The sequence below is a fragment of the Mus caroli genome, chromosome 1 (genome assembly GCF_900094665.2).
Source record: "Mus caroli chromosome 1, CAROLI_EIJ_v1.1, whole genome shotgun sequence".
NCBI lineage: Eukaryota > Metazoa > Chordata > Mammalia > Rodentia > Muridae > Mus > Mus caroli.
Window position 1 is genome coordinate 172,611,183 of NC_034570.1, and position 17,373 is coordinate 172,628,555.

Genomic DNA, 17,373 nt, shown 5'->3' on the forward strand with positions numbered 1-17,373 from the left:
TGTATATGTGGTGTGTGTGTGTATTATGGTGTGTATGTATGTGTGTGGGGTGTGTGTGTGTGTGTGTGTGTGTGTATGTGGTGTTTGTTTGTATGTGTGTGTGTGGTGTGTATGTGTGTGGTGTTTGTGTGTGTGTGTATGGTGTGTGTGTATGTGTGAGCATGTGTGTGTGTGTATATGTGGTGTGTGTGTGTATTATGGTGTGTATGTATGTGTGGGGTGTGTGTGTGTGGTGTTTGTTTGTATGTGTGTGTGTGTGGTGTGTATGTGTGTGGTGTTTGTGTGTGTGTATGTATGGTGTGTGTATGTGTGTGTGAGCATGTGTGTGTGTGTATATGTGGTGTGTGTGTGTATTATGGTGTGTATGTATGTGTGGAGTGTGTGTGTGTGTGTGTGTGTGGTCTTTCTGTTCCATGGGGCAGGACCCAGGGGTGGAGAATGTCTTCACATGACACAAGCCCAGTTTCAATTTCACCCAAATGGACTGAGTACCTACATGCAGCTGCTACTCAAAGTGCCCTCTAGTGACCAAGCTTGCCATGCTGGTGAACAGCCCTGGGATAGACATGCTCTGTTATTGGCAATAATCAAATGTGTAAGTTCATATTTCTACAGTTGAATAGGAACAAGGCACCCGAGGATATATATGCCTGGGGCTGGGGCCGCATTTGACTGGCAGGAAATGCCTGTCATCTGTTTAATCTTACTAGTTAGTCTCTATTCAGTGCGACTGCCCCCAGGGCCTGTAGCCCTCCTGTTAACCATCTCCCTGCAGCATCAGCCTGTCCTGCGCTGGGCTCTTGGTGACTGAGCTCTCGTTGCAGAAGGTAGCTCGGCCTCATCACTCCCAAGAGTCTTACCATTCTCACTGTGGGGCACAGGAATGCTAGAGGAGCTAGAGTGTGTTGGTGTAGACTGTACAGAGTTACAAGTCTATTATGATTTCTGCTAAATGACTTAAAACTAGGCCCATACGCCTACTGAACCAAGCTGGTCATCACGGGGGCTCCCTGTCTCCATCTCCCGTGTTCTCCTAAAGCCCCGGAATAACATGGAGTCTCTCCTGGCCATGGAACTGCCTTGGCCAGATTCTGTGATCAGATTATATGCTCCTTCCTTGACTACGGTTCACAGGCTCCTGCGTTTGGCCTATAGCCATGTAACGTGCAAGCCTTCAGGCAGAGAGCCTTCTGCCATCTCCAGAGCATGGTAATGGATCCATCAGAGGGAGTCTGGGATTCTAAGGCCTGGGACTTCAGAATATTCTCTTTCACAAATGCTCTGACTTTCTTTCTCACTGTGGCTACTTCTGTTCCAACATATACATACCGTACACCATACACACCAAATTTTATACACATATCACACACACGCACACACACACACACACATACACACTTACCATACTTCACCATGTCCTCACCATAAAACATACCACACATGCATACCATACCACCATAAAACACACCACATACATTATACATGCTTACTATATACTGCACACACTGCATAACCAGCAGATATATGCACCATAATGCATACTATATACATATCCCACACATATCACAAAATGCATACTATTTACCATATGCCTATCATAAAACATATCATACATATATACTCACACATACTCACAATACGGATTACACATTTCCATACACATACCATGTATGTGTGCTGTACACTCTACCACAACGCTACACATACCCTGCGTGTATAATGCACACATAAACCAGACTTATGCCACACACACTACTCATATGCATTTGTACATGACACACACACACACACACACAGCACATGCACACACACAATACCCAAATGTGTGCACAGCATAAACATTACAGTGGTAATATCTTGTTGAACTTAGGACTTTACAGGAGATAGGAAGATACAGCCTTGGCCTTCCAGAATTCCTGCATCTTTACCTCCAAGTCATGGGCAACTAGATATTCAAAGGGCCCAACTGCCTTGCTTGTAGTGAGGGAGGTGTGCAGTGAAACAGGCACACTCAGGACTCAGATGTGTGCCTGTGAGCAGGGCTGCTAAGATGATATCAGCACCCAATTTCGTAACAGGAGACTCCATCCTTGCCTTTGTCCAGCTGCCACCTTATTGTCAAATGTTTCCACATACATTCTACTGGGGCTGTAGACACTCCTCCAGCAACTCTTGGTTTGATAGAAGGGCGGTTCTTGTTCACCACCATATTTATTGATAGACCCAGGGCAGTCTCCAGTTTGCACCAGGTGAGAGAATGAACAGATTTGAGGTACTTTGTCATTATAGAAACGCATCCTTCCCATTTCTTGAGTACCAAAGTTCCCACATCCAGTGGTGTGTCTCCTCCCCATTGGCAGACTGCCTGCTACAGACAGCATTTGTCCGGATGCACATCCTGGATTGTTGTGTGTGTGTCTGAGACATAGTCTTGCTATGTAGCACAGGTGGCCTTTGATCTCTTGTTCCTCTGGCCTTTGCCTCACAGGGACTGGGATTCAAGAGGGTACCGGGTCACTTGGCTCCGCCCTTTAAAATGCAATTTCATACCTTTTCTCCTTGGAATAACAGAATGTTATTCCCTGTCTAGAATCTGTGGGCTCGCCACTAGGTTTTACAGTATATCAATATAATGTTTTTCTCTTCTGAAAAAAAAAAAAACCACACAAAACTTTAAATCATGTGTGTGATAAGTATCATTTATTTTTTTCTTCTAAAGAAAAAAAAGATCACATGTGTGGTTTTAGATTTGTGCAATTTGTGTATGATGATGACATGCATCAGTAGCCTCCTGGAAGAGATGGGTAAACAGCCCTGGAGGCTGAAAGAATAGGATGTAGGTGACAGGAAGTCTCATGCCTTCCAAGAATGGGTGTGCGAGTCTCCAAGTCGTGGGCTGTTCATTCTTTCAGCAATCTCTGCTTGTCACACATAGGATGGCAGAGAAGGGCAGAGTGGGGTTTGAATCTTGACTCCATCACTTATTAGCTGTGTGGGCTTGGCCAGCCACTGTGTGTATATGTGTATGTGTGTGTGTGTGTGAATTCTGTATTTTTTTTTAGCAATATCCACAGCTATTCCTCCTCTCCAGCCTCCCCCAACTTCATTTCTTTCTCTGCCTCCTCCCCCTCCTTCATAACCCACTGAATACAATCAGTGTTGCCAATACGAGAAGGGAGCAGGGCCATTCATTAGAGCGTGAACAATCTAGCATGGCTGCACAGATGAAGAAAACCGACCCCTCCCCCACTCAGCAGCCATCACCCAAAGCTCCGCAGTCAGGGAAGGAGCTCACGTGCCTCTCATCTACACTCATGGGCAAGCTGACAGGCTCCGTCTTGTGCAGGTTTGTATAGGCAAGTACTGTGAGTTAACGGGTGTATCAGTCTTCTCGTGTCTAGAAGACACCACTTTGCGGCAATCCGCCTCACCTCTGGCTCTCTCTCTCTCTCTCTCTCTCTCTCTCTCTCTCTCTCTCTCTCTCTCTCTCTCTCCCTCCCTCTCGTCCTGTCTTTCTGTGGTGTTACTTAATTTCCTGTTTCCCCATCTGTGAATAGCGATCTAGTGTCTAATAGTAATTAGACGACCTCACAGCATGGCCCCACTAAGTGAGATAATTCATTTAATGTGCCTCACAGGCAGTTAGTAAGGAGAGTACCATTCCTACGACAACGGTAACTTACAATTACAGCATCATTAGGCTATCCTGGGCTTTGTGTACTCATCCTAGCAATGGCTTTGGTTCCTGGAAACTCTTCAGGCTAGCTGGGAATCTTTTTTTCATTCCTTCTTTCGATGACAGTGCGAGATGATTTTGAATGTATTTGGTCAAAGGCGTTCATTGAATGGTTTGTAATTTTTGAAGGACCGGCATGCATTAGCTCTCATCTGATTTCAAAATGACCCATGAAACAACCCTAGGTAGTTTAATATTAGCATTAGAGAGTGGATGCTCAGAGTGCAGAGACAGGCTCCAGTAAGCAGCCCATCTGTAGTTCAGTTTCAGTTCCCTTATGTCTACTAGGCTCTGCCCCCTTAACACTCCCAATTCCCCTCCCTACCTCCATCTCTAGAAAGCTAAGAAATCACATATAAACATCTGCATATTTTTTATATGATTTCTGGAGTTCAGATTCCTATGAGGTTGCTGGCAAAGTCCTTGGACATTCTCCATACTCACTCTGAGATTTCCCTGTATCTGTCTTGTTCTCTGAAAGTGATTCTGGGTTGAAATCAAACATTCAAGGCTCAGGGGCCCAAAGAAATGATGGTTTATCAGCTGAGAGTGTATACGGCTCTTGCAGAGGACCCAAGGGTGGCTCCTAGCACCCAGGTAGGGTAGCTTACAACTGCCTGGAATTCCAGCTCCTGGGGATCCAATACCTCTGGTCTCCATGGGCACCTACACTCATATGCATACACTGCTCCCCACACATATAGATAGGTAACATTAAAATAAGTCTTAAAAGAAGAAGTTGGGGTTGTAGCACTCAGAGGGGAGCTGTGCATAGAGACTGGCACCCTGCAGGACTGCCAGGCCTCTGTGTGGCTCCTTCCTTGCTGTCTGTATCAGTTACTTTTCTGCTGCTCTAATAAAACACTGTAACCAAGGCAACTTGCAGGTGATTTATTTTGGCTCACGGTTCCAGAGGATACAGTCCATCACGGTAGGGAGGCATTGCATCAAAGAACAGGCATGGCAGCAGGAGCAAGAAGCTGAGAGCTCACGACTTTAAATGCACATCAAAGCAGAGAGAACGAAGCGCACAGGGAATGAGGGTTTTAATATCAAAGTCTACCTCCAATGACATACTCTCTCCATCAAGGCCACACCCCCTAAGCCTCCCCAGACAGTGCCACCAACTAGGAAACAAGAGTTCAAGTACCTCAGACTATGTGGGACATTTTTCATAACCCCATATGTTGCCACTTAGCCCAAAGCCTGGCCCAGTACAGACTCACCACAGTTACAAATGGGATTCTCCATAGTTCACGCCACAATTCCTGCTTTAACATCATCGGTACCCTCCCTTCCAGCCACATCCCCGTGACATGGATGGAGATGATGAGCACTTCTGGAGCCTGTCTGAGGAGTTTGCGGACAAGGTGAGTGGAGGGCGGCCGCCTCTCAGCTGGGCAGTGAAAGGCTCGGGTCATGTTTGTCTGCACGCCCTCGGGTCTACAGGAGTACAGGAGGGCAAAGCTGCATACTCTGGGTCTCCAGCCTGTGTCTGTCACTTGTCATTTCATCCTGATGGAAGCCAGCAGGCTTTTCCTGTGTTTCTGGGAGAGAGAGAATAACTATTGTCCAGAGGCCACTTTTCTTCCTGCGTTGACTGACTTGAGAAAATGGAAGAGCCCAATCTCTGCGTCTTGCCCAAAGCCTTTCAGTTTGTAAATTGGTCCCTTCAGACAGGGCCTCTGAGTGGAAGCCAGGGCAGTGTGACCTCTCTAAATCAATAGTCTTTAGAGGGGGAATTGACCAGCAGCAGCGGGAGGTCACTCAGTTAACCTGCCCTGGGATTACAGACACAGCCCGATGACTTGGGAGACCAGCAGTGCTCGCCCTGTGGAATCCGAGCCTGATTTGGGTGTGTGTATGACTGTGACTGTGGTCAGCGTATGCACAGCTGTCTCCCATTTCTTCTCCCTCTGCTCAGCTGTCCAAAGCTCACTTTGCCCCTGTCTTTTAGAGGTCATAAGTCTGAGCCCACCCAAAATTCAGTCTGTGCCCACTGGTCCCACAGTGACTGAGGACCCTTGATGGTTATAAAGTGCTAAAAAAAAAAAAGATCCCAAGAATCACTTTCTGTCTCCCCGGCACGCCCTACCCCGTGGAAGCACCAACAGACTGTCTAGACTTAAGAATGGAACGGAAGCCTAGCACAGTGGTCTGCCACCCCACGTAATTGGGGGGCTGAGGCTGGAAGATTGCATGATCTGGGAGTTCGAGGACGGCCTGGAATATATGGTGACTTCTCTGTCAGAGAGAGAGGGGGTTGGGGAAGGATGGAAAAACATAAATTATACCAGAAAAGAACCCTTGTACCAAAGCAAAGCAAACCTACAAGCCCAGAATACATCAATTCGCTTCCCCAGCCACTCAGACCAGTCTTTTTCCCAACAGAGGCTTGTCTCCTCGGCAGCCAAAGGGGCATGTTTTATTTAGTACATTCAAAACCCCGGAGAAGAAACACTGATTTTGAGCTAGATTTCTTCCCAAGCTTGTCTTTTCTCTCTTGCGATGGGGAAAGGGCCTGCACACAAGTCGTCATCCACCTCCTTGCTGGAAGAGTGACAGAGGGTTTGGGAGCTGGTGCAAGGCCACAAGGCCTCATGAAGGTTACAGCCAAGGTCCGGTATGGACTCTGAGCCTTCCCTTTCTTTCCTGGTAGATGGCTGAGTCTGAAGCTTTTCAGAGAGGTCTCCAGTGTGACACTAAACCCGACCACCCTATGCCCCGGGGGAGGCCACCCGGAGACACAGCTTTGTGAGGTTTAGTCTCACCTTTCCAATGCTAGGGACTGTCCAGGGGAGTATAGGAGGTCACAGTGCGGACAATGGGCAGAGTCCAGACTGGAACTTAGTTCACAGCCCATTGCTTCTACCATGCCCCTTGTTCCTCTCCCTGCCTGAGGCCCATCTTCCATCTGGGAGGTAAATCGTGCCTCTTCTCTCTGCTTCAGAGTTCACATCAAACACACATGGGCTGCTTCAGTCCATGAGTCTGAACCCCAGCCTAAAATGTGTTCCTGCATGGAATGGCAGCCCACATATGTGGGAAATCCGGCACTTGGTGTCTGTGAACCCCAAGCCATTATAGCCCACGCAATGATACATGACAGTGCGTGTGTGTGTGTGTGTGTGTGTGTGTGTGTGGTGACTGGCGATTTCTATAGTCACAGCTCCATAACTGTAGTGTGGATGCAGCTTTGTTAAAGATTTAATAACGCACAAGTAGGGTGTGTGGGACATCAGTGTGAATTTTCACTGTCACTTCTTGACATACAAGCAAGCCTGTGGAACACAGGTGAGGCTGGGCTGGCAGCCTTCTGTGGAGTTAGGTGCCAAGCATGTACCATCCATGTCTCCTCTGCCCGACTAACACTCCTGTGCCCTGCCAGGATGGCGGACCTCAGAGGAAATGGAGACGTTGAGTTTCTAAAGACATCACATACTTTGAAGAATCACAAGGCTGGTGGACCTAGAGTCTGGCTAGGGAGGGGGCCCTAATTGGATGCCATGAAACAGCTTGTTGGATCTGACACGTTTCACATTTGGGCTCTTTCTAGGATTCTGAGATCAGTGTTCATCAGCTCAAGAGGGTTCTGAATGGATTGCTTTCTAAACGTGAGTTCTCCCCTGGGGGCTATCAGAAAGTCCATGGGCATCCAAGAGGGGTGCCAGGTGGGGCTGAGAGAGGGCCAGAGATTGGCCAGAAATACCCCAGGTTGAGAGGAGGGGTTCAGGTCGCCTCTGACCTTTAGAGACCCCCACTCTGTACAATGAGGTGACCTGTGGCAGGTAGGAGAAGCTGGGGAGGAGGTGGCATTGGGAGAGATGAGACCCACACTGGTAAGCAACCAGACCCTGAAGGACCAAGAATCTTGAGACATCAAATACAATTATTTGTAAGCCCTGAAAGAAAGAAAGCTGGTCCGCATTTGATTTACGTGACACTTTTCCAAAAAAATTAATATTGCACGAAGATCCCCTCCCATGCTTCTTTGGGGATACAGGTAGGAGGGTGATTATGACTGTTCTTGCCAATAATCTGTTGTTCAAAGCTTCAGACTTTTGCAAGCCTTGGGGACTGCCCAAGTGTCAAACTGTCTCCCAAGGAGGGCAGTTACACTGCCATTCCCTGAGTGTGAGCCACTGGAACCAGTATAGAGTCAGCCACCTTCTGTTCTGGTGCAGGCACATCCAGGGTTAAGTCCTTCAGTTGGCTGGGTGATGGGCTCCCATGCTAGCCCAGAGACAGGGAGGGGCCTGAGCAGTGTCCTGGGGCTCAGAGCTCTGCCATCGCTTAGGAGAGCTTTTCCACACTCTTCTCTGCCCTTGCTCCTTCTGTGGCTCAGAACAGAGAAGAGGTCTCTAACAGGTGAAAGTGGAGAGGAGAGATGCCTGGAGCCCCAGAGAGATGCCTGTGAGTTAACAACGGCTACTTCATTGAGCCACTGTGTGCTGTGACCCTGGAGCCAGCAAGCCTGTCTTTAAATCCCAGCTATGTTCCCTTATGGGTCAATGGTCAACTGTATAAGCTCTCTGGGCGTCATAAATGAAGATGATGATGCTAACATCTGCCCAGTGGAATTACTCTCAAGAGTAGACCATATCGTGATGGGGAGAGCCCACAGAGGCTGCAGGGAGGATGGAGGGAAGAATGGAGTGGAGGATAGGCTTACACCATCCTGGTAACAAAGCTTCTCTTACCTTACTGCGATGCTCACCAGTTCTTGGTGGCAAGTAGCATCATTATATGATGCAGGAAACCAAAGCTTAGAAACATAAATCTGTGGGTACCAAATCTGAGACCCACAGCTTGAAGCACAATGCCAGGGCTGGTCAGTAGTGTATCCCGGGGTACCAGGAGGCTGGGGGTATCTGTCCCATGCCACCCACGATGCTCTCCCTCTTTCCATGGAAACTGTACTCTCTGGTGCTCTTCTACTGCCTAGATTACTTACTTTCCTGGTCTTTAAACATTCCTGACTCCCACCTTCTTTTCTTTTTAAATATTTAGGAACAGACATGAAATTTGACGGATTCAACATCAACACTTGCAGAGAAATGATCAGCCTGCTGGATGTATCCTTTAAATGTCACATCTTTTTATTTTTCCTGTCTTAAAGGCTCCTCCACCTTTTTCCAGGAAGGAGGGGGAAGCACAGGGGAGGAAATGAGAAAGGAAACTCATTTACTGAGCATACATCAGGAACTGTGTTTGAGTTTTAAAGTTAAAATGCACCCTTGTGCGTTCTGTGGTTGTCTTTGCCACACCTGGGACTATCTCCCATTTATCCACCACTACCACCACCACCAACAACAACCACAAGTTATTCCACACTTGAGTGACTGGTCTAAAATTATGGAACTTGGAAATAGCAAGTGGGACTGTGCCCTCCTCCGTCCTCCACACTATGTTGTGTGTCTCAGTCTGCTAAATCCATTCTACTCCCCATCTGCATCCAGCTCTTCCTCAGCTCCCCCCCATCACTGTATGATTTTCTTTCAGTGGTCCTTGGATATCCACTACCGATAGCTTAGGATTTATGATACAAGATAAGACCTATTTGTTCTGTCTGATCTGATTTAACTCTCATCTCCTATTAAAGAACAGTCTTTTCAGAGTTTGCCAGAATAGTGTTACATAAGACCTTAAACTGTGTAGCTTATAGATAACAGACATTTCTTACAGTTCAGGTGCTGGGAAGCCTTGGACTAAGGTGTGCAGACCTGTTTAGTAAGGGCTCTCGTCTTCAGGTTTCTGGCTGTAACTTCACAAGGTGGGAGGACTGGGGGGAGGATTTTCCTGGGATTCCCTTTTATAACAGCACAGCTGCACTCACACAGGGGCCCTCTTTGTAGCCCCATTTCCTGATACCCTCACACTGGAGCTAGATTTCAACACTCAGATTTGGGGGACACAAACACTCAATCTATTATAAACAGGTGGGAGTTTTTCTGATGAGTGGCAAGGGCGATCTCCATGTCCGAGACATTCTACAGAAGGTGTGGGGTACTGATGGCCCATCAGCACTTCCTCCAGCTTTGCTGGGACAGAAAGGAAACAGGAAATATGCCTCCTTTCTCATTTCCTCCCTTGTGCTCCCTCCTTCCTGGAAAAATGTAGAGGAGTCTTTAAAACAGAAGGAAAAAAAGTGACATTTAAGGGATACATCCAGGTAACCATTCTCCATAAACTGGTGGTGAGAGTGAATCCTTTAGGCTAGGGAGGCCTCATTCACGATTGGATCTGGCAACCTTACTGCAGGACCCCTTCATCAGCTCCAAGAAAGTCAGTAAGTGTGACTGTCTATTGCACACGGCAGGGCTTGTGCAGAGAGTTGTGGTAGGGAGTGTGTGTGGCGTGTGTGTCAGTCTCTGCACAAGTTATCAGTGATGGATAGGTGGGGCTGTCTAGTGACCCCAGGGCTCCAAGTGCTCACTAGTTGCATTGTGCTGGAACCTTTCTGCCCTTGTGTCTTTCCACGGCTGTGCGGTTAGCAGTTCAACCTGTGGTCACAGACGACTAACTTGGCTCCGCTCTGCTGTGGCTAGAGCCTTGGTTCCAGAGTCACTCTCATCAGAGCTCTCTATTGATTTCAGTTCAGTCTCAGATTTTGTCGTAGTTACCCACCATTTGTCCTAGTGACGCCGGGTCTCCTGCGGCTGCAAAGGATGCCAACTTGATGACTCTGCCTTCTTTTGGACTCTTGGCTCCAGTGTGAGGTAGTGCTTAAATCTCCCTGCGCAGTGAAAATGCCCTTGCAGATTTAGAAAAATGTCAAGGCTATTAAGATGTAGTTCATATGTCAAAAATATGCTTAGTCGGGATGTACAGTTCATTCCATGGCTTCTGTTAGGTTTGGAGCTGGGTAGCCATTTCCACATGGCTAAGAACGCTTTTCTCATGCGCCCTAGATCCTGCCCTCATACTAGCAGTCACTCTTTATTCTCCTGACCCCCCAATTCCATGACAGCTGAGGCCATATTGTCTACCTATGTGAATCTGCCCACTGTGGACATCTGTATCTGTGGAGTCAACCCTACACCAAGTGGTGCTGCCATTAGAGTGATGTTTACATATTAGAGCATCCCTTCACCCATGGGAACCTGAAAGTCCCAGTGCTTACACTTCAGTGCTGGAGACCTTGACTCAATAGGTTTATCTGGACTTTGGAACAAGCAAAGGTTCACATTCTGTATTTATTATTTCTCAGGTATGTAAATTAAGAGAAGTGACTAAGTGCTTGGACTGTCAGGGTCTTTCCCTAGAGAACGGGGTAAGACTGTCTAGTTCGTGCGGCCATTGTGGAGGTAATATGAGATGCAAGAGTAGAAAGACACTCAGGGTGGAATTCCGCCCCCCCTCCCTGAGCCCAGCACTCTGCAGAGACTGGTTGTCTGGGTGGTAGTAAGGGAGTGAGCTGTGCTCCAGTCAGCATTTAGCACTCTGTGAAGACTGGTTGTGTTATAGGAAGGAAGTGAGCTGTGATCTGACCGGCATCCAGCACTAATCAGAGATACAGCCTGAGACTGGATGCTCTGAAAGGATGAGGATGTTGGTCAGCCTCCCATGATGTTAACTGAATACCTGAGAGGATGCAGAAGTAGTGGAAAGGTTTTTTTTCCGGGCTCATGATTTTGGCTGCTTTGACCTATGATAAGGCAACACAGTTATGGGAATGAGAAGAACTTTCCTCATAGCATCTGGGGAGAGAGAAAGACAGAGACAGAGAGACAGAGACAGAGACAGAGAGAGACAGAGTCAGAGAGAGACACAGAGAGAGAGACAGAGAGAAAGGGGCAGGTTCCAACATAATTTTCAGGGTCCAATGACCTGTGGTGTTCCACTAGGCCTATCTCATCAAAGTTCCACCACCTCCCCAGGCCATGCTTTGCCATGTGGGCCTTTGGCAGTGACCACGGTCCCAGACACGAGCAAAGAACTTTACAGTCTTGGGTGCAAAGTAGACTTCCATTTGGCTATCTAAAGTATATGGGGAGGAGTTTCTGTTCCAAAACACAGTGGTGTTTGTAGATTTATTGTGATTGGTGAGAAAAGAGAGTGAAATTCACAAGGGTAAGGACAGCGGAGAACCAAAGCCCCATGTGTAGCTTGGCACTCTGTGAGTACTCACGAAGGAGATAAGTTGGATATGGGAAATTCCACACGGCCTCCTGCCCCCAGCACACATCCCTCTTATGGTTTTACTAGAGCCTTTGAAAAAGCCTTGTGTTTGTAATATCTGAGTTTTGTTGTTGTTTTGTTTTTGTTGTTCTTGTTGATATTCTGACAATACTATTATGATTTGAATGAGCGGTTGCCCCAGTCGCAGAAATCTGAGTCTGATATTAACACACAGCTGCAACTGCTGTCACTTAGGATAGCAAGGGTGTGGCCAATCAGAGCTGTTATAGGAGGCTTTAGTCCCATGTGGATCTTTGTTCCTACCTCTGCACCTGGCCCGTGTAGTGAGTACTGAACCTTTTAATCTTAAAGTTGAGTTTGCTTCCCACCATCACCCCATTGTGTGGCTTGCTGCAAACATGGAAGGTTTACCAAGGGTTCAAGGCACCAATGCCAGCTCACAAGAGAGAGGAACTCAGTAATGACTCAGAGCTTGTCCATATTGACCTTTAACAAACTTAGGGTGATGGGACAGGAAGCCTGCGACCGGTGGAGTTCAAGACTCTCTGGCTGAAGATCTGCAAGTACCGGGTAACTACCTCTGGGGAGAGAAGGGCATCTCTCTGGGCCCAGGCTCCTTTCCTTCCTCCTGACCCTCTGTAATACTCATTCCTGGGGTGTTCTAGATTCTAGACTCTGGTCAAAACCACACCTAGGTACACTGTTCAGAAAGGAGCCAGGGAGGCAAAGGCAAGGGCAGACACTGATGCTGACCTCTTTAATGAGAGTCTCGTGCAGAAGACAAAGCCTGCCACTGACATTAGCTCCATTTCTATGTGTTCCAGAGTTTCTTTGGAGATGGCAATACAGCCTCTCTTGAGTGCATCCTTGGCCTCTCAGGAGAGGATTCGATAGGGACAGAACTGTCAATGCTGTTTTCATGTGAACTTTCTCTCTGGCTTCAGGAGATCTACCAAGAAATGGACCACAGCCGTGCAGGGACCATTGATGCTCATGAGATGAGGACAGCTCTCAAGAAAGCAGGTGATGAGCCATCCTGTAGCAGAGATCTTAGGGCCCAGATGCACTCACCAGAAATAGCACATGTTCTCATGCTGGGGAGGCCTAAACGTCTTTCCCAAGAGCTTTCTTACACTGAGCGCCAGCATGACAACAAAGTCTTGCTGAAGATCCATCCTATCCAGGGAGGAGGGATGCTCAGGGCTCTGCCTTATGCCTGTTGCTGAGGCCGTGGTAGCATTTACAAGGTGTGGGGCTCTGCATTGATACAAAAACCCTCACCATTTCTATGTTCACATACTGTGGGTATGTAGCTATGACTGCCCCAGGGCTGGGCTGCTGTAGGGAAGGGGCTGATGAAACTTCTCTGAAACTGGAGGGACTTATTGGCAGGGCCTCCACTGGGATTTCCTGGGAGAGGCAGAGGAGTCCTGCTTTATAGGTTTCCACAGAATCACGGATGGCCCCTGTGGTGTCATCCCCTTGAAGTCTATCAGGAAAATGGGAAGACCTTCGCACCACCCATGAATGACATAGTCTCTCTTGGGCATCAGGTTTCACCCTCAACAACCAGGTGCAGCAGACCATTGCCACGAGGTATGCATGCAGCAAACTTGGCGTTGACTTTGACGGCTTTGTGGCTTGTATGATCCGCCTGGAGATCCTGTTCAGTAAGCCTGTTTTTGTTGCCCCTCTTCTTTTCTTCAGAGACACAGAGCATTGTGGGGGTTTGGGCCAGGAGGTCAGGCCTGACGGTTATTTTGGAGCCTGGGGTCTAAAGTATAGATGAGATTTGTATAACTGATATTCATGAGGATGGGACGATAGACACTTTAGGGGCTACAGATGTCTGAGCTGTTCATATCTAAGAGCCAAGGCTACCTTTCCTTGGAGACCTGGAGCTCTGCTATCTTGATTACTGAGCTATGCAAAGTCATTAGACCAAGGTACTGAGTCTTTCAAGGGTCCCGTCTTATGAGCTTCTAGTGTTGATTCACCTGTATGTCACCACGAGGGTCGTTTGAGAGGCCGAACCACCTTCCAGGAAGAAGGAAGGTTCTGTCAAGGGGGCAGTAATTGCACTTCTTCCACATTGGGTGTTAGGGTGCTGTTATCTTGTCATCAGTGGGATATCTTTTTAAGGGCGGGACCTTCCCCACACAAGGTGAGTGCAAGGTGGAAAGTCTTAGGGGTGAAATATCAGTTGGCTAGAGATAGAGCAGAGACTGGACCATCCTCAACCCACTCACCAAAGAAACCACCTCTGAAGAGGGGGGTCCAGAGGGGCATCCTGCTCACAATGTTAGGGCTAGGGTCAGGGTCAGGGTTGGGGATGGGGATGGGGTTGGGGTTGGGGTTAGGGTTAGGGTCAAGGTTAAGGTCAGGGTCAGGGTCAGAGATGGGGTTGGGGTCGGGGTTAGGGTTAGGGTCAAGGTTAAGGTCAGGGTCAGGGTCAGAGATGGGGTTGGGGTTGGGGTCGGGGTTGGGGTCAGGGTCAGGATCAGGGTCATGTCAGGGTTAGGGATGGGGTTGGGGTTGGGGTTAGGGTCAGGGTCAAGGATGGGGTTGGGGTTAGGGTTAGGGTTAGGGTTAGGGTCAGGGTCAGGGATGGGGTTGGGGTTGGAGTTAGGGTTAGGATTAGGGCTAGGGTTAGGTTTAGGGGTGGGATTAGGGTTAGGGTTTAGGATGGGGTTAGGGTTAGGGTTAGTGATGGGGGTGGGGTTAGGATTAGGGTTAGGGTTTGGGATGGGGTTGAGGTTAGGGTTAGGGATGGGGTTGGGGTTGGGGTTGGGGTTGGGGTTAGGGATGGGGTTGGGGTTAGGGTTAGGGTTAGGGTTAGGGTTCCCATTCTGTCTGGGAGACATGTACTGCCACCAAAATTCAACCTCACTGCTCATCCCAGGCGTCAGATCTGGAGGACAGGGTGTAGAAGGGAAGAGTGGTACGGAGGGTTGTAGCTTGGCATGAGTTGGTCAGAGGCAGTTCTCTGATCTTCCAAAACCCTGGAACAGACATGGCTAATTTTCATCCTTCTCTGGTGTTTCAGAACTGTTCAGACTCTTGGATAAGGACCAGAATGGCATTGTACAGCTCTCCCTGGCTGAGGTAAATGACCCAAGGCTCGAGGAATTTCTCATAGACTGACTTTGAAACCCCTGGACAGAATGGGTGCTCTGCCATGGTTACCCCTCTGAACCAGCTACTGCCATGCATATCCCCAGAATGTTCTGTGGTGGACACTAGGAGAAGGGATGGGTAGTGTTTTAAGAAGTTAGTCAAACATTTAATCCATTTATTAAATAATTTAATCAAGGGTCCCCTCTTACCTCTTTCATCCTTTTTTTTTTTTTTTTTTTGAGGGGGGAGGTTCTCTGTGTAGCTCTGGCTATCCTGGAACTCACTCTGTAGACCAGGCTGGCCTTGAACTCAGAAATCTGCCTGCCTCTGCCTCCCAAGTGCTGGGATTAAGGGTGTGCACCACCACCACCCCACCTCTTTCATCCTTTTATCTTAAAGGTGAATCTATAGTTAGCTCTATCGAAAATCATTTCAAAGATGCAAACTCTTGTTAATTGGGATGGACTTGTAGGTTCATTGGTGTCTGGTGGGGGATGTAGACATAATATAAAATGCCTGATTTCTGGGACTTCTGAATTAACATATAGGGGGCACCTGAAGCCCAAACTGAGTCTCCAATGAGGGAGAATGAAGGTATGAAGTAAATGAGTGTTCTTATCGTGCATACATCACAGTGTGCTTAATGCAGAAAGTGCCAGTCAGTGCCTGTAAGGGGCAAACCCTGGGTAACAGAGACTGTCGCTGCAGACGTGGCTCAAGGCTTCTGAGGCAGTGGAACTGGAGGACTGGGTTATCACTGTCCCTGCCAAGTAAGAGGACTGGATTATCACCCTCCCTGCTGTGTTAGAGGACTGGGTTATCACCCTCCCTGCTATGTTAGAGGACTGGGTTATCACCCTCCCTGCTATGTTAGAGGACTGGGTTATCACCCTCCCTGCTATGTTAGAAGACTGGGTTATCACCCTCCCTGCCATGTTCGAGGGCTCAGTTACCCTCCTGACATGTTCTGAGTCCAACTGCTTTTTATTTTCTTGTTAATGGGAATGCTAATGATTATTTCCTAAGATCAAAAGAAAGCTTTCCTTACAACATATCTGTGGATTCCTGTGGATACCTGGGAATTAGTGTAGGACACAAATGAAGTGTACATGCAGGAGTATACATACAAGCATGCATACATACATATAAGAACATATATGCATATATGTGAAATACAGATATAAATGCAGGAATATATACATACATATGGAATGCATATACATATATATATATAATAAAGATATAAATTTAGGAATATATTCACATATGTAAAAATATAGAGACGTAAGTATAGATGTCTGTAAAATATGTGTGTGTGTGTGTGTGTGTGAATATAGTTGTCCTTTATGAGGCTTTAGTTCCAGAACCTTCCTACGATACCTGGTTGCATCAGACCTTTGTATAAAATGGCATACTATTTGCTTGCACACTCTAAATCCTCTCTGGAGGATTTATTGGTGATGCCTAATACAATAAACAGAATGCCTAAGACACTACAATAATGCCGAGGCTGGGTAAAGAACTGTCTCTCTGCATTATTTAGGGAGTGAATGACAAGGCAAGAAATTTGTTCATATTCAACACGGGTGTAGTTCTTTTTCTGGAGATTTTTAATCTGCCCTTGGTTAAATCACAGGTGTGTAACTTGTGGACAGACATGGTCCACTATTCATTGACACACCTACTTTCGGAGGCCCCTTTGGGGGCAGAGTCTTTTCTAAGTGGCATTTTCTGTGACAAGTGGTGATCTATGAGGCAGGAGGGCATCTGTGGCCAAAGCCCACACACTCCCTAGAACCCGTGCACTAAGCGTGTCTCTTCTTTTGCAGTGGCTGTGCTGTGCTCTGGTCTGACCCTCTGTTTGGACATCAACAACTTCCCTGCCTCCAGCCTGTCTCTTTGCAATCTTATGAACGTGTATCCTCAAGTGTCATTTACTGACTGCTGTATTGTCCAGCCAATCACTGATCCCGAGACACAGAGCAGTCTGGGGAGCCCCATATCCTCAGCAGCACTGAGCTATGAGCTATTTAAGCTGATCCCAGGGCCCATCAGAAGGAAAGCAATCAATTAAAGTTGTGGGCCAGGATGGTTTCTGCCTTCCTCTGGAGATATACAATGTGAAGGCAACCTGGGCTTCAATGCTATGGGAAAAGACTTGGCTTGAAGCTCCTGCTGGAAGCAAGACTGCTTCTGAGGGCTCTTGGGGGGAGGGCAGAGTTTCAGTAATGTGGAGAAAGGGCACAGGCCAGGAGTAGGGGAGATGAGAACTGGAGAAAGGGCACAGGCCAGGAGTAGGGGAGATGAGAACCGCCCTCCTTAGAGACAGGGATTGTAGTCAGCTGATAAGCAGCTGGAGGACTGATGCAGTTCAGGTG

General features: G+C 47.7%; 1 protein-coding gene across 2 annotated transcripts in view; it reads left to right on the forward strand.

Moving 5' to 3' along the window:
* The window catches only part of Capn8 (calpain 8), a 67,035-nt gene extending 49,952 nt beyond the window's left edge, over positions 1–17,083 (forward strand). The window contains exons 14-21 of one of the 2 annotated variants that reach the window (XR_002377685.1): positions 5,038–5,106; positions 7,293–7,350; positions 8,747–8,811; positions 12,380–12,448; positions 12,823–12,901; positions 13,367–13,548; positions 14,925–14,983; positions 16,825–16,974. Coding sequence is in view for 1 of the 2 variants with exons in the window: in XM_021159314.1 (XP_021014973.1) it covers positions 5,038–5,106; positions 7,293–7,350; positions 8,747–8,811; positions 12,380–12,448; positions 12,823–12,901; positions 13,432–13,548; positions 14,925–14,983; positions 16,825–16,848 (540 nt within the window). In the remaining variant the exon portion in view is untranslated. Of the gene's footprint in view, positions 1–5,037; positions 5,107–7,292; positions 7,351–8,746; positions 8,812–12,379; positions 12,449–12,822; positions 12,902–13,366; positions 13,549–14,924; positions 14,984–16,824 lie in introns of both variants that reach the window. The other variant, XM_021159314.1, reaches the window with a different exon arrangement.
* Positions 17,084–17,373: the final 290 nt, after the last annotated feature.